This window comes from Struthio camelus, chromosome 29, assembly GCF_040807025.1.
Source record: "Struthio camelus isolate bStrCam1 chromosome 29, bStrCam1.hap1, whole genome shotgun sequence".
In the NCBI taxonomy this organism is placed as follows: Eukaryota; Metazoa; Chordata; class Aves; order Struthioniformes; family Struthionidae; genus Struthio; species Struthio camelus.
Window position 1 is genome coordinate 168155 of NC_090970.1, and position 24904 is coordinate 193058.

The 24904-nt window shown below is 62.3% G+C and overlaps 3 gene segments (V, D, J or C); 2 read left to right on the forward strand and 1 right to left on the reverse strand.

The window, feature by feature from the left end:
* LOC138062691 (immunoglobulin heavy constant gamma 2-like) overlaps nt 1-24904 on the forward strand; it is a 93329-nt gene that overhangs the window by 32850 nt on the left and 35575 nt on the right.
* On the reverse strand, nt 2967-7703 carry LOC104148017 (Ig alpha chain C region-like; the record flags this gene model as incomplete). The annotated part of the segment is given in 4 exon segments: nt 2967-3437; nt 4471-4785; nt 5808-6116; nt 7136-7703. Coding segments are annotated over 4 exon segments (1578 nt in total), but the record flags the coding sequence as incomplete, so codon positions are not given.
* On the forward strand, nt 7708-20912 carry LOC138062692 (Ig mu chain C region-like; the record flags this gene model as incomplete). The annotated part of the segment is given in 5 exon segments: nt 7708-7933; nt 12974-13282; nt 14828-15136; nt 16440-16754; nt 20055-20912. Coding segments are annotated over 5 exon segments (1551 nt in total), but the record flags the coding sequence as incomplete, so codon positions are not given.

Consider the following 24904-nt stretch of genomic DNA (forward strand, 5'->3'; position numbering starts at 1 on the left):
TTTTGCAGCGGGACGGAGAGTGGGGTGCAACGCACCAGAGCGCCCGCGGTTGGTTGCAAGGGGAAATTGGGGTGTTTTGCAACGGGACGGAGAGTGGGGTGCAACGCACCAGAGCGCCCGCGGTTGGTTGCAAGGGGAAATTGGGGTGTTTTTCTGCAACGGGACGGAGAGTGGGGTGCAACGCACCAGAGCGCCCGCGGTTGGTTGCAAGGGGAAATTGGGGTGTTTTTCTGCAACGGGACGGAGAGTGGGGTGCAACGCACCAGAGCGCCCGCGGTTGGTTGCAAGGGGAAATTGGGGTGTTTTTCTGCAACGGGACGGAGAGTGGGGTGCAACGCCAAGGGGAAGGACTCGGCCGACGGAAACGGGACGAGGCTTGGTTTTATTCCTCGCGTTTTTCCGCCCTTCGGGAGGCCTGGAGCCGTCACAGGACCTGGGAGAGACACCGAGGGCTGGTCAGTCCCCGGTCGGCCGAAAGGCCCACAGTTATTGCTTACTCGTCGCTGGCGCGTAGAGGCGGCCGCAGTTACCTTGAAGAGGGTGACGCCGGTGCTGTAGCAAAGGCTGAGGAGGAAGAGGAGGACGAAGGTCACGGCGGTCCAGAGGTTGGTGACGTCTTCCTCGCCCTCGGCCGGGGCGTCCTCGCCGAGCACGACGAAAACGCAGTCTGGGGGGATTTGGGGGTAGGGGGGAAGGAGAGGAGGGCGGGCAGTGAGCGTCCGGGGGGCAACCGAGACCCCCGATTGCACCCGTTTCCGTCACGCTCCCGCTCCGAAGAACTCGCTGTGCAACGGGGAATTTTGGTGCATGCAGCAAAACCCTCGATTGCACCCGTTTTCTACCCAGTCCTGCTCCCAATGCTCACTGCAAGCAGAGGGGCCACGGGGAATTTTGGTGCATGCAGCAAAACCCTCGATTGCACCCGTTTTCTACCCAGTCCTGCTCCCAATGCTCACTGCAAGCAGAGGGGCCACGGGGAATTTTGGTGCATGCAGCAAAACCCTCGATTGCACCCGTTTTCTACCCATTCCTGCTCCAAAGCTCGCTGCAAGCAGAGGGGCCACGGGGATGTTTGGTGCATGCAGCAAAACCCTCGATTGCACCCGTTTTCTACCCATTCCTGCTCCAAAGCTCGCTGCAAGCAGAGGGGCCATGGGGATTTTTGGTGCATGCAGCAAAACCCTCGATTGCACCCGTTTTCTACCCGGTCCTGCTCCCAAAGCTCACTGCAAGCAGAGGGGCCACGGGGAATTTTGGTGCATGCAGCAAAACCCTCGATTGCACCCGTTTTCTACCCATTCCTGCTCCAAAGCTCGCTGCAAGCAGAGGGGCCACGGGGATGTTTGGTGCATGCAGCAAAACCCTCGATTGCACCCGTTTTCTACCCAGTCCTGCTCCAAAGCTCGCTGCAAGCAGAGGGGCCACGGGGATGTTTGGTGCATGCAGCAAAACCCTCGATTGCACCCGTTTTCTACCCAGTCCTGCTCCAAAGCTCGCTGCAAGCAGAGGGGCCACGGGGATGTTTGGTGCATGCAGCAAAACCCTCGATTGCACCCGTTTTCTACCCAGTCCTGCTCCAAAGCTCGCTGCAAGCAGAGGGGCCACGGGGATGTTTGGTGCATGCAGCAAAACCCTCGATTGCACCCGTTTTCTACCCGGTCCCACTCCCAAAGCTCGCTGCAAGCAGAGGGGCCATGGGGATGTTTGGTGCATGAAGCAAAACCCTCGATTGCACCCGTTTTCTACCCGGTCCCACTCCCAAAGCTCGCTGCAAGCAGAGGGGCCACGGGGATGTTTGGTGCATGCAGCAAAACCCTCGATTGCACCCGTTTTCTACCCAGTCCTGCTCCAAAGCTCGCTGCAAGCAGAGGGGCCAAGGGGATGTTTGGTGCATGAAGCAAAACCCTCGATTGCACCCGTTTTCTACCCGGTCCCACTCCCAAAGCTCGCTGCAAGCAGAGGGGCCACGGGGATTTTTGGTGCATGAAGCAAAACCCTCGATTGCACCCGTTTTCTACCCGGTCCCACTCCCAAAGCTCGCTGCAAGCAGAGGGGCCACGGGGAATTTTGGTGCATGAAGCAAAACCCTCGATTGCACCTGTTTTCTACCCAGTCCTGCTCCAAAGCTCGCTGCAAGCAGAGGGGCCATGGGGATGTTTGGTGCATGCAGCAAAACCCTCGATTGCACCCGTTTTCTACCCGGTCCCACTCCCAAAGCTCGCTGCAAGCAGAGGGGCCACGGGGATGTTTGGTGCATGCAGCAAAACCCTCGATTGCACCCGTTTTCTACCCAGTCCTGCTCCAAAGCTCGCTGCAAGCAGAGGGGCCACGGGGATGTTTGGTGCATGCAGCAAAACCCTCGATTGCACCCGTTTTCTACCCGGTCCCACTCCCAAAGCTCGCTGCAAGCAGAGGGGCCACGGGGATTTTTGGTGCATGAAGCAAAACCCTCAATTGCACCCGTTTTCTACCCAACGGCTGCGCCGCATCCCTCCTGCCCCTTCCCACTCCGCCTCCCGCATCCAAACCACTGAACGCACCGAGCGGAGGGTGCTAAATCCCCCGGGATGGGGAAAAATCCCCCGGGACGGGGAAAAATCCCCCGGGATGGGGAAAAACAAGCGGCCGTCCAATGCACGGCCAAAAGCGAGGGGAGGCGTGTTGCCTTTTAGGGATGCCCCGCTGCCGCTTGCAGCGATGCCCTGCTCTTGGGGCCGTTTCCTGCGGTTTTGGGGCATGCAGGGGGCCCGTGGGTTGGCCAGGGCCGGGGTTGAGGGTGGGGGGACCTCGCGCCGGGTCGGGCGACCGGCCCGCTTTTGGGGTTGGACAAGGGGTTTTGCAAGCGTTTCCCGCTCTGCCTTAATTTGCCTCGGTCCTAATTGCCGTTAAGCGCGATGCGGGAGGGAGATGCCGCCGGATGAAGACACCCCAGCCACAACCAGCGCCGGCACGTTGCACGCTATTAATTATTATTATTATTATTTTTTTTTTTTTTTGCTTTATTCGGACGCCCTCCGCCAAGTTACAGCCCCGGCGCGCCCGGCCCCGGGCTCAGTAGCAGGTGATGTCGGCGTCGGCCAGGACCACCGAGACGTTGACGGCGGTGGGTTTACCCGAAGCCTTGTCCAGGCTCTTGTGGACGAAGGTGATGGGGATGCCCTCGTGCCCCACCACGCAGGCGAAGGAGTCGCCCCGCTGCCACTCGTCCAACGGGACGCTCAGCTTGCTGTAGACCGTGTAGCCCCCGCCGTCCTCCTTGGGGCCGAAGACGGCGAAGCTGTCGGGGGACACGGGGCGCTCTTGCTGCGTCCAGGTCACCAGGATGTCCTGAGGCCGGAAGCCCGTGGCCAGGCAGGTCAAGGTGGCCATCTCCCCCCGGGCCAGCTCCTCCGCTGGCGGGGCGAAGACGTAGACGGAGGGCGCCTGCACGGAGACGGCTGCGGGCCGGGCGGAAGAGAAGGTCAGGGCGGCGGCAGGGCCACCGCTCCTCCGGGGAGCTGGCCTCCTCCAGGACACTGGCCCAGTTGGCTCTCCCAGGAGGCTAGACCCTTCCAGTAGGCTAGACCCTTCCAGTAGACAAGACCCTTCCAGTAGACTAGCTCAGTTGGCTCTCCCAGTAGGCTAGACCCTTCCAGTAGACAAGACCCTTCCAGTAGACAAGACCCTTCCAGTGGACTAGCTCAGTTGGCTCTTCCAGTAGGCTAGACCCTTCCAGTAGACAAGACCCTTCCAGTAGACTAGCTCAGTTGGCTCTCCCAGTAGGCTAGACCCTTCCAGTAGACAAGACCCTTCCAGTAGACAAGACCCTTCCAGTAGACTAGCTCAGTTGGCTCTTCCAGTAGGCTAGACCCTTCCAGTAGACAAGACCCTTCCAGTAGACCAGCCCAGTTGGCTCTCCTAGTAGACTACACCCTTCCTGTAGTCAAGACCCTTCCAGCAGCCTGGCCCAGTTGGCTCTCCCAGGAGGCTAGACCCTTCCAGTAGTCAAGACCCTTCCAGCAGCCGAGACGCTTCCAGCAGCCTGGTCCAGTTGGCTCTCCCAGTAGACTACATCCTTCCAGTAGACAAGACCCTTCCAGCAACCTGGTCCAGTTGGCTCTCCCAGGAGGCTAGACCCTTCCAGTAGGCTAGACCCTTCCAGTAGATGAGACCCTTCCAGCAGCCTGGCCCAGTTGGCTCTCCCAGGAGGCTAGACCCTTCCAGTAGCCTAACTGGAACGGCCCACTTGACCCTCCCAGCAGGCTAGACTCTCCCAGTAGACTAACCCCTTCCCATGGCCTGGCCCAGTCGACTCTCCCAGTAGCCTAGGCTCTCCCAGCAGCCCTTCCCAGTTGACTCCCCGAGTCGATTCGACTCTTCCAGCCAACTGGCCTAGACCTGCTCTTCCCTCGCTGCCGACCCCGCTGTGCCCCCGGGGTGGGGGGCTCAGAGCGGGGCAGAGGAGAAGGGCAGGAAAGGGTGAGCGCCTACCTAGTTCCTTCTGTGCAGATTTGGTGACGGGCGAGGAGAGCTCGGAGCTGGCCACGGTGCAGGTGAAGACCTCGCCGGAGTTCCACTCCTCGGCGCACACCTTCAGCACGCTGGTGACGCGGTAGAGGCCATCGCCTTGCTGCACCGGCTCCTCGGAGGTCACGTCCAGAGCGCTGCCCTTCTGCCGCTGCCAGGAGAACCTGACGTCGGCGGGCGTCTTGACGTTGGCCACCACGCAGGTGATGCTGGCGTTCTGGCTGAGGTAGAGGTCCTCCAAGGAAGGCGGGAGGATGGAGACCACGGGCAGGGCGATATCTGGGTGGAGGGAGCAGCGTTGAGCGGGGGCTTGGCTCCCCGGGCCCCGGCGCGCCCCGAACGCCCTTCCGTTTTGCAGGCGCGGCAACAGTTTTCCCCACTGGAGCGTCCACGGCGGCTAGATCGCAGGGCGTTAGTACCTACCCCAGCAGGCAGGAGCAAGATGCTTTTCAAGAAACTCTCTAGAGCATCGTTTTTGTTAAGTTGTTTTTTTCATCCGAGGATCGCTCAGTCCATCCACTTCCTTAATATGCTCTTTCGGTCTTCTGTTTTGTCTCCGAAGCTTTTTTTTTTTTTTTTTTAAAAACCTATTGATTTCCGCCCCGGCCCTGGAGTTACCGCGTTCGCTCTGCCGAACACGCATCAGTGCACGCGCTCGTGGGAGGCGAGAGTCTGCCGTGCGTTCATGCAGCTGCTAATCCGCCCGTGCATCTGTCCATCCATCCAGCCAGCCAGCCAGCCACCAACCCACCCAGTCACCAACCCAACCATCCATCCACCAACCCATCCATCCATCCATCCATCCATCCATCCATCCATCCATCCACCAAACCATCCATCCATCCATCTGTCCATCCGTCTGTCCATCCATCCATCCATCCATCCATCCACCAACCCATCCATCCATCCATCCATCCACCAACCCATCCATCCACTCATCTGTCCATCCATCCATCCACCAACCCATCCATCCATCCACCCACCAAACCATCCATCCATCCATCCATCCATCCACCCACCAAACCATCCATCCACCCATCTGTCCATCCATCCATCCACCAACCCATCCATCCATCCATCCATCCACCAAACCATCCATCCATCCACCAAACCATCCATCCTTCCATCCATCCATCCACCAACCCATCCATCCATCCGTCCGTCCATCCATCCGTCCATCCATCCATGCAGTCAATGCATGCTCCCACTCATCCATCCTTGCATCCATTCGTGACCGCTAGCAAACCACGACCTCCCCGTTGCACCATGCCAGGGCCGCGTTCCCCACCTCGGACCCTCACCTGGGCAGGAGTTGCTGATGGTGCGCATGATCGGCTCCGTCAGCGACGCGTGGGACACTCGGCAAGCGAACTCGGAGCCCCGGTCCCAGCTTTGTCGGCTGACGTTGACCTGACTCGACTGCACGGCCTGGTTGTTGGAGCACTTGTCGCAGCTGTAGTCCACCTGGGGCAGCGTCACCACCTCTCGGTTCTTCAGCCATTCCACTGTGGCCGGGCCGTCTGGGAGTCCCTCGATGAGGCAGAGCAGCAGGACCTCATCATTATTCTCTGAAAAGCTCAGGATTTTTACCTGTGGGTTGCTGCATAAGTCTGCAGAAAAAACAAGGAAATAACTGTAGTGATCAACCAAGACCTCGTGCAATGCCGGGAGCAAGGCCAGGAGCTACCCCAGCACCTCTAGGAAATGACCAAGACCTCGTGCAATGCCGGGAGCAAGGCCAGGAGCTACCCCAGCACCTCTAGGAAATGACCAAGACCTCGTGCAATGCCGGGAGCAAGGCCAGGAGCTACCCCAGCACCTCTAGGAAATGACCAAGACCTCGTGCAATGCCGGGAGCAAGGCCAGGAGCTACCCCAGCACCTCTAGGAAATGACCAAGACCTCGTGCAATGCCGGGAGCAAGGCCAGGAGCTACCCCAGCACCTCTAGGAAATGACCAAGACCTCGTGCAATGCCGGGAGCAAGGCCAGGAGCTACCCCAGCACCTCTAGGAAATGACCAAGACCTCGTGCAATGCCGGGAGCAAGGCCAGGAGCTACCCCAGCACCTCTAGGAAATGACCAAGACCTCGTGCAATGCCGGGAGCAAGGCCAGGAGCTACCCCAGCACCTCTAGGAAATGACCAAGACCTCGTGCAATGCCGGGAGCAAGGCCAGGAGCTACCCCAGCACCTCTAGGAAATGACCAAGACCTCGTGCAATGCCGGGAGCAAGGCCAGGAGCTACCCCAGCACCTCTAGGAAATGACCAAGACCTCGTGCATTGCCGGGAGCAAGGCCAGGAGCTACCCCAGCACCTCTAGGAAATGACCAAGACCTCGTGCATTGCCGGGAGCAAGGCCAGGAGCTACCCCAGCACCTCTAGGAAATGACCAAGACCTCGTGCATTGCCGGGAGCAAGGCCAGGAGCTACCCCAGCACCTCTAGGAAATGACCAAGACCTCGTGCATTGCCGGGAGCAAGGCCAGGAGCTACCCCAGCACCTCTAGGAAATGACCAAGACCTCGTGCATTGCCGGGAGCAAGGCCAGGAGCAGCTCTAGCCCATTTAGGAGTCAACCAAGACGTCATGCAATGCTGGGAGCAACCCAGTTCCCCTTTGCCTTTCTCACCCCCGATGTTCTTGGAGATTTCCGTGCTTGTGGGGCTGTGGTTCACGTTGCACTGGATGGCGTTGCCCTGCAGGTTGCTGGTGGGCGTCGTGAGCTGGCTGCTGAGGCTGTACAGGCTGTTGCTGACCACCACGGCCGGGTAGGTCAAGACCTCGTAGGGCTCGCTGGAAACCCAGGTGACGGTGGCGGTCTCGGGGAAGAAGTCGTTCACGAGGCAGGCCACGGTGACGTTTCCCTCGTCGCAGCCGCAGGGCTTGAGCGCGTAGACGTCGGGCGCTTTGGCCGTGGCTGCAAGGAGAAGGGAGAGGGTTGCGAGGGCGCCGGGGCTCGGGGTCTGCCGAAGGCCGCGAGCTTTCTGCAAGCTTTTGGGGCATCGCACGGCCTTGCAAACCCGCCGCCGGCTTGCAAAGAGCCCCGAGCCGGGGGCCGAGGGTCCTCGACCGCCCCAGCCGCCGTGGGGTGGTGGTGGTGGGAAGCGGCGTCTGCTTTCCCACCGAAAAGCTGATGTGAAAGCAGCCCCCGAGGGGCCCCCACGGTCTTCGGCGCCCGCCCGGAGCAGACGGCGGTAAGAAAGCCGGGGGGGGGGGGGGGGGCAAAAACGAGAAGTTCAAAAGGGCAGGAGTTTCCTCAAGACGGCGTTTCTCAACCCAGAACCGAGACGGGAGACCCGAGCGTCACGGCGTCGCCCACCGGTCTTTCCCCCGGCGCCGGGCCACGGCGCGGACGTCTCCGGGCCCGCGGCGGCGGCGTTTTGCTGCCGGTGGCCCCGAATTTCGGCATGCAATGAGGGACCGGCCGGTGAGTGGCTTTGCAAAGGGGCGCAGGGTGGGGGGTGATTTCTCCGTGCAAGGAGAGCGTGGGGCAGCGAGGGGGCACAGCGGGGGCTGCGTTTGCAACGGGCTGAGGATTGAAAACGAGCGTTGCGGGCACAGCTCGAAGCCGAGCATCGCGAGCACGGCTGGAAGATGATAACCGTGTGCATGGCTCGAAAACGAGCGTTGCAAGCACGGCTCAAAAGCGATAATTGCAAGCATGGCTTGAAAATGATAAATGCAAGCACAGGTCAGAACCAATAATTGCAAGCATGGCTCGAAAACGAGCATTGCAAGCGTGACTCAAAAATGATAATTGCAAGCACTGCTCTAAAACGGTAATTGCAAGCTTAACTTGAAAATGATAATTGCAAGCACAGTTCAAAACCAATAATTGCAAGCATGGCTCGAAAACGAGCATTGCAAGCGTGACTCAAAAATGATAATTGCAAGCATGGCTTGAAAACGGTAATTGCAAGCTTAACTTGAAAATGATAATTGCAAGCACAGTTCAGAAGCAATAATTGCAAGCGTGGCTTGAAAAAGGGCATTGCAAGCACGGCTCAAAAACAATAATTGCAAGCACGGCTTGAAAATGATAACTGCAAGCACAGCTCAAAAAAGAGCATTGCAGGCGCAGCTCGAAGCCGAGTGTTGCCAGCACGGCTCGAAGCCGAGCACAGCTTGAAAACGGTTACTGCAAGCACGGCTCGAGAACGAGCATTGCAAGCACGGCTCCGGACCGAGCGTTGCAGCCCGGCTCTGGACCGAGCGTTGCAGCACGGCTCTGGACGAGCGTTGCAGCACGGATCTGGACGAGCGTTGCAGCCCGGATCTGAACCGAGCGTTGCAGCCCGGATCTGGACCGAGCGTTGCAGCCCGGCTCCGGACCGAGCGTTGCAGCCCGGATCTGAACCGAGCGTTGCAGCCCGGATCTGAACCGAGCGTTGCAGCCCGGCTCCGGACCGAGCGTTGCAGCCCGGCTCCAAACCGTGCGTTGCAGCCCGGATCTGAACCGAGCGTTGCAGCCCGGATCTGAACCGAGCGTTGCAGCCCGGCTCCGGACCGAGCGTTGCAGCCCGGATCTGAACCGAGCGTTGCAGCCCGGCTCCGGCCCGAGCGTTGCAGCCCGGATATGGACCGAGCGTTGCAGCCCGGATCTGAACCGAGCGTTGCAGCCCGGCTCCGGACCGAGCGTTGCAGCACGGATCTGGACGAGCGTTGCAGCCCGGATCTGGACGAGCGTTGCAGCCCGGCTCCGGACCGAGCGTTGCAGCCCGGCTCCGAACCGAGCGTTGCAGCCCAGCTCCGGACCGAGCGTTGCAGCCCAGATCTGAACCGAGCGTTGCAGCCCGGCTCCGAACCGAGCGTTGCAGCCCGGCTCCGGACCGAGCGTTGCAGCCCAGATCTGAACCGAGCGTTGCAGCCCGGCTCCGAACCGAGCGTTGCAGCCCGGCTCCGGACCGAGCGTTGCAGCCCGGCTCCGGACCGAGCGTTGCAGCCCGGCTCCGGACCGAGCGTTGCAGCCCGGATCTGGACCGAGTGTTGCAGCCCGGCTCCGGACCGAGCGTTGCAGCCTGGATCTGGACCGAGCGTTGCAGCCCGGATCTGGACCGAGCGTTGCAGCCCGGATCTGAACCGAGCGTTGCAGCCCGGATCTGAACCGAGCGTTGCAGCCCGGCTCTGAACCGAGCGTTGCAGCCCGGATCTGAACCGAGCGTTGCAGCCCGGCTCCGGACCGAGCGTTGCAGCCCGGCTCCGGACCGAGCGTTGCAGCCCGGATCTGGACCGAGTGTTGCAGCCCGGATCTGGACCGAGCGTTGCAGCCCGGCTCCGAACCGAGCGTTGCAGCCCGGCTCCAAACCGAGCGTTGCAGCCCAGCTCTGGACGAGCGTTGCAGCCCGGCTCCGAACCGAGCGTTGCAGCCCGGCTCCGAACCGAGCGTTGCAGCCCGGCTCCAGACCGAGCGTTGCAGCCCGGATCTGGACCGAGCGTTGCAGCCCGGCTCCGGACCGAGCGTTGCAGCCCGGCTCCAGACCGAGCGTTGCAGCCCGGATCTGAACCGAGCGTTGCAGCCCGGCTCCGGACCGAGCGTTGCAGCACGGCTCCGAACCGAGCGTTGCAGCCCGGATCTGAACCGAGCGTTGCAGCCCGGCTCCGGACCGAGCGTTGCAGCCCGGATCTGAACCGAGCGTTGCAGCCCGGCTCCGGACCGAGCGTTGCAGCCCGGATCTGAACCGAGCGTTGCAGCCCGGATCTGAACCGAGCGTTGCAGCCCGGCTCCGGACCGAGCGTTGCAGCCCGGCTCCGGACCGAGCGTTGCAGCCCGGCTCTGAACCGAGCGTTGCAGCCCGGCTCCGAACCGAGCGTTGCAGCCCGGCTCCGAACAGAGCGTTGCAGCCCGGATCTGAACCGAGCGTTGCAGCCCGGATCTGGACCGAGCATTGCAGCCCGGATCTGGACCGAGCGTTGCAGCCCGGATCTGGACCGAGCGTTGCAGCCCGGCTCCGAACCGAGCGTTGCAGCCCGGCTCCGAACAGAGCGTTGCAGCCCGGCTCCGGACCGAGCGTTGCAGCCCGGCTCCGGCCCGAGCGTTGCATGCACGGCTCCGGACCGAGCGTTGCAGCACGGATCTGAACCGAGCGTTGCAGCCCGGATCTGAACCGAGCGTTGCAGCCCGGCTCCGGACCGAGCGTTGCAGCCCGGCTCCGAACCGAGCGTTGCAGCCCGGCTCCGGCCCGAGCGTTGCATGCACGGCTCCGGACCGAGCGTTGCAGCACGGATCTGAACCGAGCGTTGCAGCCCGGATCTGAACCGAGCGTTGCAGCCCGGCTCCGGACCGAGCGTTGCAGCCCGGCTCCGGACCGAGCGTTGCAGCCCGGCTCCGGCCCGAGCGTTGCATGCACGGCTCCGGACCGAGCGTTGCAGCACGGATCCGGACCGAGCGTTGCATGCACGGCTCCGGACCGAGCGTTGCAGCCCGGCTCCGGACCGAGCGTTGCAGCCCGGCTCCGAACCGAGCGTTGCAGCCCGGCTCCGGACCGAGTGTTGCAGCCCGGCTCCGGACCGAGCGTTGCAGCCCGGCTCTGAACCGAGCGTTGCAGCCCGGATCTGAACCGAGCGTTGCAGCCCGGATCTGGACCGAGCGTTGCAGCCCGGCTCCGAACCGAGCGTTGCAGCCCGGATCTGGACCGAGCGTTGCAGCCCGGCTCCGAACCGAGCGTTGCAGCCCGGCTCTGGACCGAGCGTTGCAGCCCGGATCTGAACCGAGCGTTGCAGCCCGGATATGGACCGAGCGTTGCATGCACAGATCCGGACTGAGCGTTGCAGCCCGGCTCCGAACCGAGCGTTGCAGCCCGGATCTGGACCGAGCGTTGCAGCCCGGCTCCGAACAGAGCGTTGCAGCCCGGCTCCGAACAGAGCGTTGCAGCCCGGCTCCGGACCGAGCGTTGCAGCCCGGCTCCGGACCGAGCGTTGCAGCCCGGATCTGAACCGAGCGTTGCAGCCCGGCTCCGGACCGAGCGTTGCAGCCCGGATCCGGACCGAGCGTTGCAGCCCGGATCTGAACCGAGCGTTGCAGCCCGGCTCCGGACCGAGTGTTGCAGCCCGGATCTGAACCGAGCGTTGCAGCCCAGATCTGAACCGAGCGTTGCAGCCCGGCTCCGAACCGAGCGTTGCAGCCCGGCTCCGGACCGAGCGTTGCAGCCCGGATCTGAACCGAGCGTTGCAGCCCGGCTCCGAACCGAGCGTTGCAGCCCGGCTCCGGACCGAGCGTTGCAGCCCGGATCTGAACCGAGCGTTGCAGCCCGGCTCCGAACCGAGCGTTGCAGCCCGGCTCCGGACCGAGCGTTGCAGCCCGGATCTGGACCGAGCGTTGCAGCCCGGATCTGGACCGAGCGTTGCAGCCCGGCTCCGGACCGAGCGTTGCAGCCCGGCTCCGAACCGAGCGTTGCAGCCCGGCTCCAAACCGAGCGTTGCAGCCCGGCTCCGAACAGAGCGTTGCAGCCCGGCTCCGGACCGAGCGTTGCAGCCCGGCTCCGGCCCGAGCGTTGCAGCACGGATCTGAACCGAGCGTTGCAGCCCGGATCTGAACCGAGCGTTGCAGCCCGGCTCCGGACCGAGCGTTGCAGCACGGATCTGAACCGAGCGTTGCAGCCCGGATCTGAACCGAGCGTTGCAGCCCGGCTCCGGACCGAGCGTTGCAGCCCGGCTCCGAACCGAGCGTTGCAGCCCGGCTCCGAACAGAGCGTTGCAGCCCGGCTCCGGACCGAGCGTTGCAGCCCGGCTCCGGCCCGAGCGTTGCATGCACGGCTCCGGACCGAGCGTTGCAGCACGGATCCGGACCGAGCGTTGCAGCCCGGCTCCGAACCGTGCGTTGCAGCCCGGATCTGAACCGAGCGTTGCAGCCCGGCTCCGGCCCGAGCGTTGCAGCCCGGATCTGAACCGAGCGTTGCAGCCCGGCTCCGGACCGAGCGTTGCATGCACGGCTCCGGACCGAGCGTTGCAGCACGGCTCCGGCCCGAGCGTTGCATGCACGGCTCCGGACCGAGCGTTGCAGCCCGGCTCCGGACCGAGCGTTGCAGCCCGGCTCCGAACCGTGCGTTGCAGCCCGGATCTGAACCGAGCGTTGCAGCCCGGCTCCGGACCGAGCGTTGCAGCCCGGATCTGAACCGAGCGTTGCAGCCCGGATCTGAACCGAGCGTTGCAGCCCGGCTCCAAACCGAGCGTTGCAGCACGGCTCCGAACCGTGTGTTGCATGCACAGATCCGGACTGAGCATTGCAGCACGGATCCGGACCGAGCGTTGCATGCACGGATCCGGATTGAGTGTTGCATGCATGGCTCCGGACCGAGCGTTGCAGCCCGGATCTGGACGGAGCATTGCAGCCCGGATCTGGACCGAGCGTTGCAGCCCGGATCTGGACCGAGCATTGCAGCCCGGCTCCGGACCGAGCGTTGCATGCACGGCTCCGGACCGCGCGTTGCACCCATGACACTGCTTTCCCCTCTCCCTCTCCCCGGCGCAGCCTCGCCGAGTCCCCCCTCCCTCTTCCCGCTGTACTCGTCCTGCGGCGCGGCGGCCGCCGGCCCCGTCTCCGTGGGCTGCCTGGCCACCGACTTCCTCCCGCTCGCCTTGGACTTCTCCTGGCGGACGGCGGACGGCCACAACTACAGCCAGGGCGCCTGGAGCAGCCCGCCGGTGCTCAACGCCGACGGCACCTCCGCCGCCTTGGCCGTCGTCACCCTGCCCGCCGCCCAGCTGGCCGGCCGGGTCCCCCTCACCTGCCTGGCCAAGCACCCCGAGGAGGACCAGCGGCTCACCATCACTTGGCCACGTGAGTGCGGGCCGCCCGGCTGGAGGGGTTTGGGGGGCGATTTTTGCAAAGGGAGCATGGGGTGTGCACCTTTGGAGGGGTCTGGGGGTCCATTTTTGCAAGGACGACCTGGGATTTGCACCCTTGGAGGGGCTCGGGGGTCGATTTTTGCAAGGACGACCTGGGATTTGCACCCTTGGAGGGGTTTGGGGGTCCATTTTTGCAAGGACGACCTGGGATTTGCACCCTTGGAGGGGCTCGGGGGTCCATTTTTGCAAGGACGACCTGGGATTTGCACCCTTGGAGGGGTTCGGGGGTCCATTTTTGCAAGGACGACCTGGGATTTGCACCCTTGGAGGGGTTCGGGGGTCCATTTTTGCAAGGACGACCTGGGATTTGCACCCTTGGAGGGGTTCGGGGGTCCATTTTTGCAAGGACGACCTGGGATTTGCACCTTTGGAGGGGTTCGGGGGTCGATTTTTGCAAGGACGACCTGGGATTTGCACCCTTGGAGGGGTTTGGGGGTCGATTTTTGCAAGGATGACCTGGGATTTGCACCCTTGGAGGGGTTTGGGGGTCCATTTTTGCAAAGAGAGCACAGGTTTTGCACCCCTGGAGGAGTTTAGGGGTCCATTTTAGCAAGGACGACCTGGGATTTGCACCCTTGGAGGGGCTCGGGGGTCCATTTTTGCAAGGACGACCTGGGATTTGCACCCTTGGAGGGGCTCGGGGGTCCATTTTTGCAAGGACGACCTGGGATTTGCACCCTTGGAGGGGTTCGGGGGTCCATTTTTGCAAGGACGACCTGGGATTTGCACCCTTGGAGGGGTTCGGGGGTCCATTTTTGCAAGGACGACCTGGGATTTGCACCCTTGGAGGGGTTCGGGGGTCCATTTTTGCAAGGACGACCTGGGATTTGCACCCTTGGAGGGGTTCGGGGGTCGATTTTTGCAAGGACGACCTGGGATTTGCACCCTTGGAGGGGTTCGGGGGTCGATTTTAGCAAGGACGACCTGGGATTTGCACCCTTGGAGGGGTTCGGGGGTCCATTTTTGCAAGGACGACCTGGGATTTGCACCCTTGGAGGGGTTTGGGGGTCCATTTTTGCAAAGAGAGCACAGGTTTTGCACCCCTGGAGGAGTTTAGGGGTCCATTTTAGCAAGGACGACCTGGGATTTGCACCCTTGGAGGGGCTCGGGGGTCCATTTTTGCAAGGACGACCTGGGATTTGCACCCTTGGAGGGGTTTGGGGGTCCATTTTTGCAAAGAGAGCACAGGTTTTGCACCCCTGGAGGAGTTTAGGGGTCAATTTTTGCAAGGACGACCTGGGATTTGCACCCTTGGAGGGGTTCGGGGGTCGATTTTTGCAAGGACGACCTGGGATTTGCACCCTTTGGAGCCGCTCGAGGTCTGGGAGAGGGTCTTTTTTTTGGAGGGGATGGTGGGGGGGGGTCCAAGCAAAAAACCCCTCGAAACGGCAACACCCCGCCGAATTGCCGCCGGCCCGGCGCCTTTTTTTTTTTTTTCTTTTTTGCAACGAAAAAACCCGGCTTTTCCCCTGGGCAGCGCCCGTGCCCCAGCTGAACATCTACCCGCCGAGCCGGGACGACTTCGAGGAGGGCGAGCGCAACGCCAGCGTGCTGTGCCAGGTCCGCGGGCTGCTGGGCCGGCGGGCGGCCCTGCGCTGGTTCAAGGACGGCGTCGCCCAGGCCGCCGGCTTCAGCACGGCGGGGCCCGTGGCCGACGGCCTCGGCGCCTACCTGCTCCGCAGCTACTTGCCGGTGACGGAGCGCGAGTGGAAATCCGGCGCCGTCTACTCCTGCGCGGCCGAGAGCGGGAGGTTCTCCGACCTGAGGAACGTCACCAGCTGCGGCGGTAGGTGGCCGCAGCACCGCGGGCTGCAAGAGAAAAGAGGGGAACGGCGGGGAAGAGAGGGTCGGGGTGGCCCGCGGCGTCGCATTGGCGCCCGGTGCCGTGCCAGAGGGCGCAACGGGGGTGCAAGGGCACGCGACGTGGCGCAATGCAGCGCAACGGCCATGCAACCGCCATGCAACGCGGCGCGGTGTCTTGTAATGCCGTGCAACAGCACCCAGCGCGGTGCAATGGCATGCAACCGCCACGCAAGGCGGCGCGGTGTCTTGTAATGCCATGCAACAGCACCCAGCGCGGTGCAATGGCATGCAACCGCCATGCAAGGCGGCGCGGTGTCTTGTAATGCCGTGCAACAGCACCCAGCGCGGTGCAATGGCATGCAACCGCCACGCAAGGCGGCGCGGTGTCTTGTAATGCCGTGCAACAGCACCCAGCGCGGTGCAATGGCATGCAACCGCCATGCAAGGCGGCGCGGTGTCATGCTATGCCGTGCAACAGCACCCAGCGCGGTGCAATGGCATGCAACCGCCATGCAAGGCGGCGCGGTGTCTTGTAATGCCGTGCAACAGCACCCAGCGCGGTGCAATGGCATGCAACATGGTGCAATGTCATGCAACATGGTGCAATGTCACGCAACACGGTGCAACGGCCATGCAACCGCCATGCAACGCGGCACGGTGTCATGTCATGCCGTGCAACAGCACCCAGCGTGGTGCAATGGCATGCAACGGCGTGCAATGTCACGCAACACAGTGCAATGGCGTGCAATCGCCATGCAACGTGGTGCAGTGCCATGCAACGCCGTGCAACATGAAGTAACGGCGTGCAATGGCGTGCAACCACCAGGCAACGCGGTGCGATGTCACGCGATGCCGTGCAAAAGCACCCAGCGCGGTGCAATGGCATGCAACCGCCATGCAACGCGGTGCAGTGTCATGTAATGCCGTGCAACAGCACCCAGCGCGGTGCAACGGCATGCAACGGCGTGCAGTGTCATGCAGTGCGGTGCAGCGTCTTGCAACCGCCACGCAACGCGGCGCAGTGTTGTGCAATGCCATGCAGCACGGCACGACGGCATGCAACAGCGCGCACCGTCATGCAACACGGTGCAGTGTCATGCGAGCGCCACGCAACGCGGCGCAGTGCCGTGCAACACGGCGTAACGGCGTGCAATGTCATGCGACGCAGGGCGATGCGGTGCACGGCCGTGCAAAAGCGCCCCGCGCGGTTGCAAGGCCGTGCAACGCCACGCAACGCGCCACGCAAGGCCGGGCGGCGCGGCGCGACGGCGTGCCTCTCGCGGCAGATCTCCCCGAGGTGGAGGTGCGGGCGATCGCCCCCAGCTTCGTCGACACCTTCCTCACCAAAGCGGCCACGCTGACCTGCCGCGTCTCCAACCTGCCCAGCACGGGGGGCCTGCGGGTGAGCTGGGAGCGGGCCGACGGCAAGGCGCTGGAGACGGCGCTGGGGGCCCGGGAGCCGCAGAGCAACGGGCTCTACACCGTGGACGGCACGGCTAGCGTCTGCGCCGACGAGTGGGAGAAGGGCGACGGCTACGTCTGCAGAGTGACGCACCCCGACCTCCTCGCGCCGGCCGAGGCCCGCCTGGAGCGCCAGGACGGTGGGTAGCTCCCCGCGTGGCGGTCGCCGTCGTCTTCCCTCCCCTCCCCTTAAATCGCTCCCCTGGCCCCGCGCAATTGCACCGGCGCCGGATGCAACACCTGCATGGCTTAAATTGCTCCTCGGGCCCCGTGCAATTGCACCGGTGCCGGATGCAACACCTGCATGGCTTAAATTGCTCCTCGGGCCCCGCGCAATTGCACCGGCGCCGGATGCAACACCTGCATGGCTTAAATTGCTCCTCGGGCCCCGCGCAATTGCACCAGCGCCGGATGCAACACCTGCATGGCTTAAATTGCTCCTCGGGCCCCGCGCAATTGCACCGGCGCCGGATGCAACACCTGCATGGCTTAAATTGCTCCTCGGGCCCCGTGCAATTGCACCGGTGCCGGATGCAACACCTGCATGGCTTAAATTGCTCCTCGGGCCCCGCGCAATTGCACCAGCGCCGGATGCAACACCTGCATGGCTTAAATTGCTCCTCGGGCCCCGTGCAATTGCACCGGCGCCGGATGCAACACCTGCATGGCTTAAATTGCTCCTCGGGCTCCGTGCAATTGCACCGGTGCCGGATGCAACACCTGCATGGCTTAAATTGCTCCTCGGGCCCCGCGCAATTGCACCAGCGCCGGATGCAACACCTGCATGGCTTAAATTGCTCCTCGGGCCCCGCGCAATTGCACCGGCGCCGGATGCAACACCTGCATGGCTTAAATTGCTCCTCGGGCCCCGTGCAATTGCACCGGTGCTGGATGCAACACCTGCATGGCTTAAATTGCTCCTCGGGCCCCGCGCAATTGCACCGGTGCTGGATGCAACACCTGCATGGCTTAAATTGCTCCTCGGGCCCCGTGCAATTGCACCGGCGCCGGATGCAACACCTGCATGGCTTAAATTGCTCCTCGGGCCCCGTGCAATTGCACCGGCGCCGGATGCAACACCTGCATGGCTTAAATTGCTCCTCGGGCCCCGTGCAATTGCACCGGTGCCGGATGCAACACCTGCATGGCTTAAATTGCTCCTCGGGCCCCGTGCAATTGCACCGGCGCCGGATGCAACACCTGCATGGCTTAAATTGCTCCTCGGGCTCCGTGCAATTGCACCGGCGCCGGATGCAACACCTGCATGGCTTAAATTGCTCCTCGGGCCCCGTGCAATTGCACCGGCGCCGGATGCAACACCTGCATGGCTTAAATTGCTCCTCGGGCCCCGTGCAATTGCACCGGCGCCGGATGCAACACCTGCATGGCTTAAATTGCTCCTCGGGCCCCGTGCAATTGCACCGGCGCCGGATGCAACACCTGCATGGCTTAAATTGCTCCTCGGGCCCCGTGCAATTGCACCGGTGCCGGATGCAACACCTGCATGGCTTAAATTGCTCCTCAGGCTCCGTGCAATTGCACCGGTGCCGGATGCAACACCTGCATGGCTTAAATTGCTCCTCGGGCCCCGTGCAATTGCACCGGCGCCGGATGCAACACCTGCATGGCTTAAATTGCTCCTCGGGCTCCGTGCAATTGCACCGGCGCCGGATGCAACACCTGCATGGCTTAAATTGCTCCTCGGGCCCCGTGCAATTGCACCGGCGCCGGATGCAACACTGTGCATGGCTTAAATTGCTCCTCGGGCTCCGTGCAATTGCACCGGCGCCGGATGCAACACTGTGCATGGCTTAAATTGCTCCTCGGGCCCCGTGCAATTGCACCGGCGCCGGATGCAACACCTGCATGGCTTAAATTGCTCCTCGGGCCCCGTGCAATTGCACCGGCGCCGGATGCAACACCTGCATGGCTTAAATTGCTCCTCGGGCCCCGTGCAATTGCACCGGTGCTGGATGCAACACCTGCATGGCTTAAATTGCTCCTCGGGCCCCGTGCAATTGCACCGGCGCCGGATGCAACACCTGCATGGCTTAAATTGCTCCTCGGGCCCCGTGCAATTGCACCGGCGCCGGATGCAACACCTGCATGGCTTAAATTGCTCCCCTGGCCCCGTGCAATTGCACCGGCGCCGGATGCAACACCTGCATGGCTTAAATTGCTCCTCAGGCTCCGTGCAATTGCACCGGCGCCGGATGCAACACCTGCATGGCTTAAATTGCTCCTCGGGCCCCGTGCAATTGCACCGGCGCCGGATGCAACACCTGCATGGCTTAAATTGCTCCTCGGGCCCCGTGCAATTGCACCGGTGCCGGATGCAACACCTGCATGGCCTGGGTTGCTCCTCGGGCCCCGTGCAATTGCACCGGCGCTGGATGCAACACCTGCATGGCTTAAATTGCTCCTCGGGCCCCGTGCAATTGCACCGGCGCCGGATGCAACACCTGCATGGCTTAAATTGCTCCTCGGGCCCCGTGCAATTGCACCGGCGCCGGATGCAACACCTGCATGGCTTAAATTGCTCCCCTGGCCCCGTGCAATTGCACCGGCGCCGGATGCAACACCTGCATGGCTTAAATTGCTCCTCGGGCCCCGTGCAATTGCACCGGCGCCGGATGCAACACCTGCATGGCTTAAATTGCTCCTCGGGCCCCGTGCAATTGCACCGGCGCCGGATGCAACACCTGCATGGCTTAAATTGCTCCTCGGGCCCCGTGCAATTGCACCGGTGCCGGATGCAACACCTGCATGGCTTAAATTGCTCCTCGGGCCCCGTGCAATTGCACCGGTGCCAGATGCAACACCTGCATGGCTTAAATTGCTCCTCGGGCCCCGTGCAATTGCACCGGCGCCAGATGCAACACCTGCATGGCTTAAATTGCTCCTCGGGCCCCGTGCAATTGCACCGGCGCCGGATGCAACACCTGCATGGCTTAAATTGCTCCTCGGGCCCTGTGCAATTGCACCGGCGCCGGATGCAACACCTGCATGGCCTGGGTTGCTCCTCGGGCCCCGTGCAATTGCACCGGCGCCGGATGCAACACCTGCATGGCTTAAATCGCTCCCCTGGCCCCGCGCAATTGCACCGGCGCCGGATGCAACACTGTGCATGGCTTAAATTGCTCCTCGGGCCCCGTGCAATTGCACCGGCGCCGGATGCAACACCTGCATGGCTTAAATTGCTCCTCGGGCCCCGTGCAATTGCACCGGCGCCGGATGCAACACCTGCATGGCTTAAATCGCTCCTCGGGCCCCGTGCAATTGCACCGGCGCCGGATGCAACACCTGCATGGCCTGGGTTGCTCCTCGGGCCCCGTGCAATTGCACCGGCGCCGGATGCAAGGCCCCGCGGTCCCCCTCCTTGCTCCCGGCGGGGCTCCGCACACCGACCCGCTCCCACTTTGCCTTTTCTCCCGCTGCAGCGGCCGGCACGGCCCCGACCATCTACGTGCTGCCGCCGCCGGCCGAGCAGCTGGCCCTGCAGGAGACGGCCACCGTCACCTGCCTGGTGAAGGGCTTCAACCCGCCCGACCTCTTCGTGCGCTGGCTGCGCAACGGGGAGCCGGTGGCGGCCGGCGAGTACGTGACGCTGCCGCCGGCGGCCGAGGGGCCGGCGGCGCCCTCCTACTTCGCCTACAGCGCCCTGAGCGTCAGCGGCGAGGACTGGGGGGCCGGCAACGTCTACACCTGCCTGGTGGGCCACGAGAAGCTGCCTCTGCAAGTGGCCCAGAAGTCGGTGGACAAGTCCTCGGGTAAACCCACCTCGGTCAATGTGTCCCTGGTGCTCGCCGACGCCGCCAACGCCTGCTACTAACCCATGCAATAATAATAACAATAAAAAAAAAAAAGCGATAAAACGCCCCCCCAAAAAACCCCACCCCCCCCTGCAAAAACCCCTCCTGGAGGAATGAAAAAAAGGAGGAAAAAAAAAAAAAAACCCAAAAAACCGCACGAGCAATAAAGGCGATTCGTTGGTTTGGACGGAAGGCAAACGCGACGCTTTTTCCCGCCGCGCCGCCGGGGCTGGGAGGGTTTTGCACGGAGGCGGCGCGCGGGGCAGGCGCGTGCACGCTCGCAGACCCCCCCCCCCAAAAAATTGGGGGGAAATTATAGAGAGAGAGATATATATGCATATTATTTTCTTGCAAACCTGCCCCCCCTGCAACCTGGCGGGTTGCAAAGGTGCCCGACGCGCAGGCTGTTTGCAATGTTTTCCCCCTCCTTAAAAAAAGGGGGGGCGTTTTTGCAAAACCTGCCCGGCCAAACTGGTTGCAAGGTTGCTCTAAAACCGGGGGATTTTGGGGCCAAGCTTGGGGGTGGGACGGGGGGCAATTTGCAAAGCCGCCCCGTAGGCCGGGGGGAGGTTGCAAAGCGGTTGTAAAAGTCTATGTGGGGTGGGGGGGGGGGGAGTTTTGCAAAGTTGCCCCCAAAATGAGGCGTTTTTGCAAAGCTGCCCCACGGCCGAGGCTTTTGCAAGGTTGCTCTAAAACGGGGGCGTTTTGCAAAGTCGCACTAAAACTGGGCTGTTTTGCAAATGTGCCCCAAAACGGGGGGATTTGCAAACCCGCCCCACGGCCGAGGCTCTTGCAAAGTGGCGCTAAAACTTGGGATATTTTGCAAAGCTGCCCCAAAACTGGGGCATTTTGCAAACCTTCCCCATTGCTGGGGCGTTTTGCAAAGCTGCCCCAAAACGGGGGGATTTGCAGACCCGCCCCACGGCCGAGGCTTTTGCAAAGTCGCGCTAAAACTTGGGATATTTTGCAAAGCTGCCCCAAAACAAGAGTGTTTTGCAAACCTGCCCAATGCATGCAGCATTTTTGCAAACCTGCCCCAAAACCGGGGCTCTTGCAAAGTCGCATTAAAACTGGGGCATTTTGCAAAGCTGCCCCAAAACTGGGGCGTTTTGCAGACCTGCCCCAAAACCGGGGTATTTGCAAATCTGCCCTAAAACTGGGGGATTTGCAAACCTGCCCTAAAACTGGGGGATTTGCAAATCTGCCCCAAAACCGGGGTATTTGCAAACCTGCCCTAAAACTGGGGGATTTGCAAACCCACCCCACGGCCGAGGCTTTTGCAAAGTTGCACTAAAACTTGGGATATTTTGCAAACCTGTCCCAAAACCGGGGTATTTTGCAAAGTTGCACTAAAACTGGGGCATTTTGCAAAGCTGCCCCAAAACCGGGGCGTTTTGCAGACCTGCCCCACGGCCGGGGTGTTTTGCAGAGCTGCCCCACGGCCGGGTGTTTGCAGAGCTGCCCCACGGCCGGGGTGTTTGCAGAGCTGCCCCACGGCCGGGTGTTTGCAGAGCTGCCCCACGGCCGGGGTGTTTGCAGACCTGCCCCACGGCCGGGGTGTTTGCAGAGCTGCCCCACAGCCGGGTGTTTGCAGAGCTGCCCCACGGCCGGGTGTTTTGCAGACCTGCCCCACGGCCGGGTGTTTGCAGAGCTGCCCCACGGCCGGGTGTTTTGCAGACCTGCCCCACGGCCGGGTGTTTGCAGAGCTGCCCCACGGCCGGGCGTTTGCAGAGCTGCCCCACGGCCGGGTGTTTTGCAGAGCTGCCCCACGGCCGGGTGTTTGCAGAGCTGCCCCACGGCCGGGGTGTTTGCAGACCTGCCCCACGGCCGGGTGTTTGCAGAGCTGCCCCACAGCCGGGTGTTTTGCAGACCTGCCCCACGGCCGGGGCGTTTGCAGACCTGCCCCACGGCCGGGTGTTTGCAGACCTGCCCCACGGCCGGGTGTTTGCAGAGCTGCCCCACGGCCGGGTGTTTTGCAGACCTGCCCCACGGCCGGGTGTTTGCAGAGCTGCCCCACGGCCGGGGTGTTTGCAGAGCTGCCCCACGGCCGGGTGTTTGCAGAGCTGCCCCACAGCCGGGTGTTTTGCAGAGCTGCCCCACGGCTGGGTGTTTTGCAGATCTGCCCCACGGCCGGGTGTTTTGCAGAGCTGCCCCACGGCCGGGTGTTTGCAGACCTGCCCCACGGCCGGGTGTTTGCAGAGCTGCCCCACGGCCGGGGTGTTTGCAGAGCTGCCCCACGGCCGGGTGTTTGCAGAGCTGCCCCACGGCCGGGGTGTTTGCAGAGCTGCCCCACGGCCGGGGTGTTTTGCAGAGCTGCCCCACGGCCGGGGTGTTTGCAGAGCTGCCCCACAGCCGGGTGTTTGCAGAGCTGCCCCACAGCCGGGTGTTTTGCAGAGCTGCCCCACGGCCGGGTGTTTTGCAGAGCTGCCCCACGGCCGGGTGTTTGCAGAGCTGCCCCACGGCCGGGTGTTTGCAGAGCTGCCCCACGGCCGGGTGTTTTGCAGATCTGCCCCACGGCCGGGTGTTTTGCAGAGCTGCCCCACGGCCGGGTGTTTTGCAGAGCTGCCCCACGGCCGGGTGTTTTGCAGAGCTGCCCCACGGCCGGGTGTTTGCAGAGCTGCCCCACAGCCGGGTGTTTTGCAGACCTGCCCCACGGCCGGGTGTTTGCAGAGCTGCCCCACAGCCGGGTGTTTTGCAGAGCTGCCCCACGGCCGGGTGTTTTGCAGAGCTGCCCCACGGCCGGGTGTTTGCAGAGCTGCCCCACGGCCGGGTGTTTTGCAGATCTGCCCCACGGCCGGGTGTTTGCAGAGCTGCCCCACGGCCGGGGTGTTTGCAGAGCTGCCCCACGGCCGGGTGTTTTGCAGAGCTGCCCCACGGCCGGGTGTTTGCAGAGCTGCCCCACGGCCGGGGTGTTTGCAGAGCTGCCCCACAGCCGGGTGTTTGCAGAGCTGCCCCACGGCCGGGGTGTTTGCAGAGCTGCCCCACGGCCGGGGTGTTTGCAGAGCTGCCCCACGGCCGGGTGTTTGCAGAGCTGCCCCACAGCCGGGTGTTTGCAGAGCTGCCCCACGGCCGGGGTGTTTGCAGAGCTGCCCCACGGCCGGGTGTTTGCAGAGCTGCCCCACGGCCGGGGTGTTTGCAGAGCTGCCCCACGGCCGGGGTCCGTACTGGAGATTTTGGGCCCGCGTGCACGCGGCCTTTGTGCAAAGCTGCCCCCAAACCGAGCTCCGCACCCCAAAATGAAGGGGGGGGGGAAGGGGGCCCGAAAGCGGGGGGGCGTGGGGGGGTGCGTGCCCCCCCGCCCGCCCCCCAGGCTGACGCCGGCCCCTCCGCAGCCCTGCTGGAGGCCCTGGAGGCCGGCGGCGAGCGGGAGCCCGACGACGCCTGGCCGGCCGCCTTCACCTTCGTCCTCCTCTTCCTGCTGAGCCTGGGCTACGGGGCGGCGGCCGCGGCGCTGCGGGGGGGCGCCGGGCTGCCCCCCCCCGGCCCGCCCCCCCCGGCCCCTGACCGCCCCCCCCCCCCCCCGGCGAGTGCGCAATAAAAGAGGTTTGCCGAGCGCCGCGTCCTGCTGCTTGGGCTGCGGCGGGGATGGATCGCACCAGCTATCGATCGCACCGGCTATCGATCGCATCGGCTATCGATCATATCGGTTATCGATTATATCGGTAATCGATCACATCGACTATCGATCGTATCGGTTACCGATCGCATCGGTTATCGATCATATCAGTTATCGATCACATCGGCTATCGATCGCATCGGTTATCGATCATATCGGTTATCGATCGCTTCGGTTATCGATCGCACCGGCTATCGATCATGTCAGTTACCGATTATATCGGTAATCGATCACATCGATTATCGATCGTGTCGATTATCGATCGTATCGGTTATCGATCATATCGGCTATCGATCGCATCGGCTATCGATCGCATCGGTTATCGATCGCATCGGTTATCGATCGCATTGGTTATCGATCATATCGGTTATCGATCATATCGGTTATCAATCACATCGGTTATCGATCATATCGGTAATCGATCGCACCAGCTAGCGATCACATCGGTTATCGATCATATTGGCTATCGATCACATCGGCTATCGATCGCATCGGTTATCGATCATATCGGTCATTGATCATATCGGTTATCGATTGCATCGATTTTTGATCATATCGGTTATTGATCATATCAGTAATCGATCACATGTATTACTAATCATATCTATTATTGATCATATCGGTTATCGATCATATCGGTTATTGATCGCATCGACTAGTGATCATATCGACTAGTGATCATATCGGTTATTGATCATATCAGTTATCGATCATACCGGTTATCGATCGCATCGATTAGTGATCATATCAATTATTGATCATATCGGTTACTGATCATATCGGCTATCGATCGCTTTGATTAGTGATCGTATTGATTGTTGATCATATCGGTTATCGATCATACGGATCATTGATCGTATCG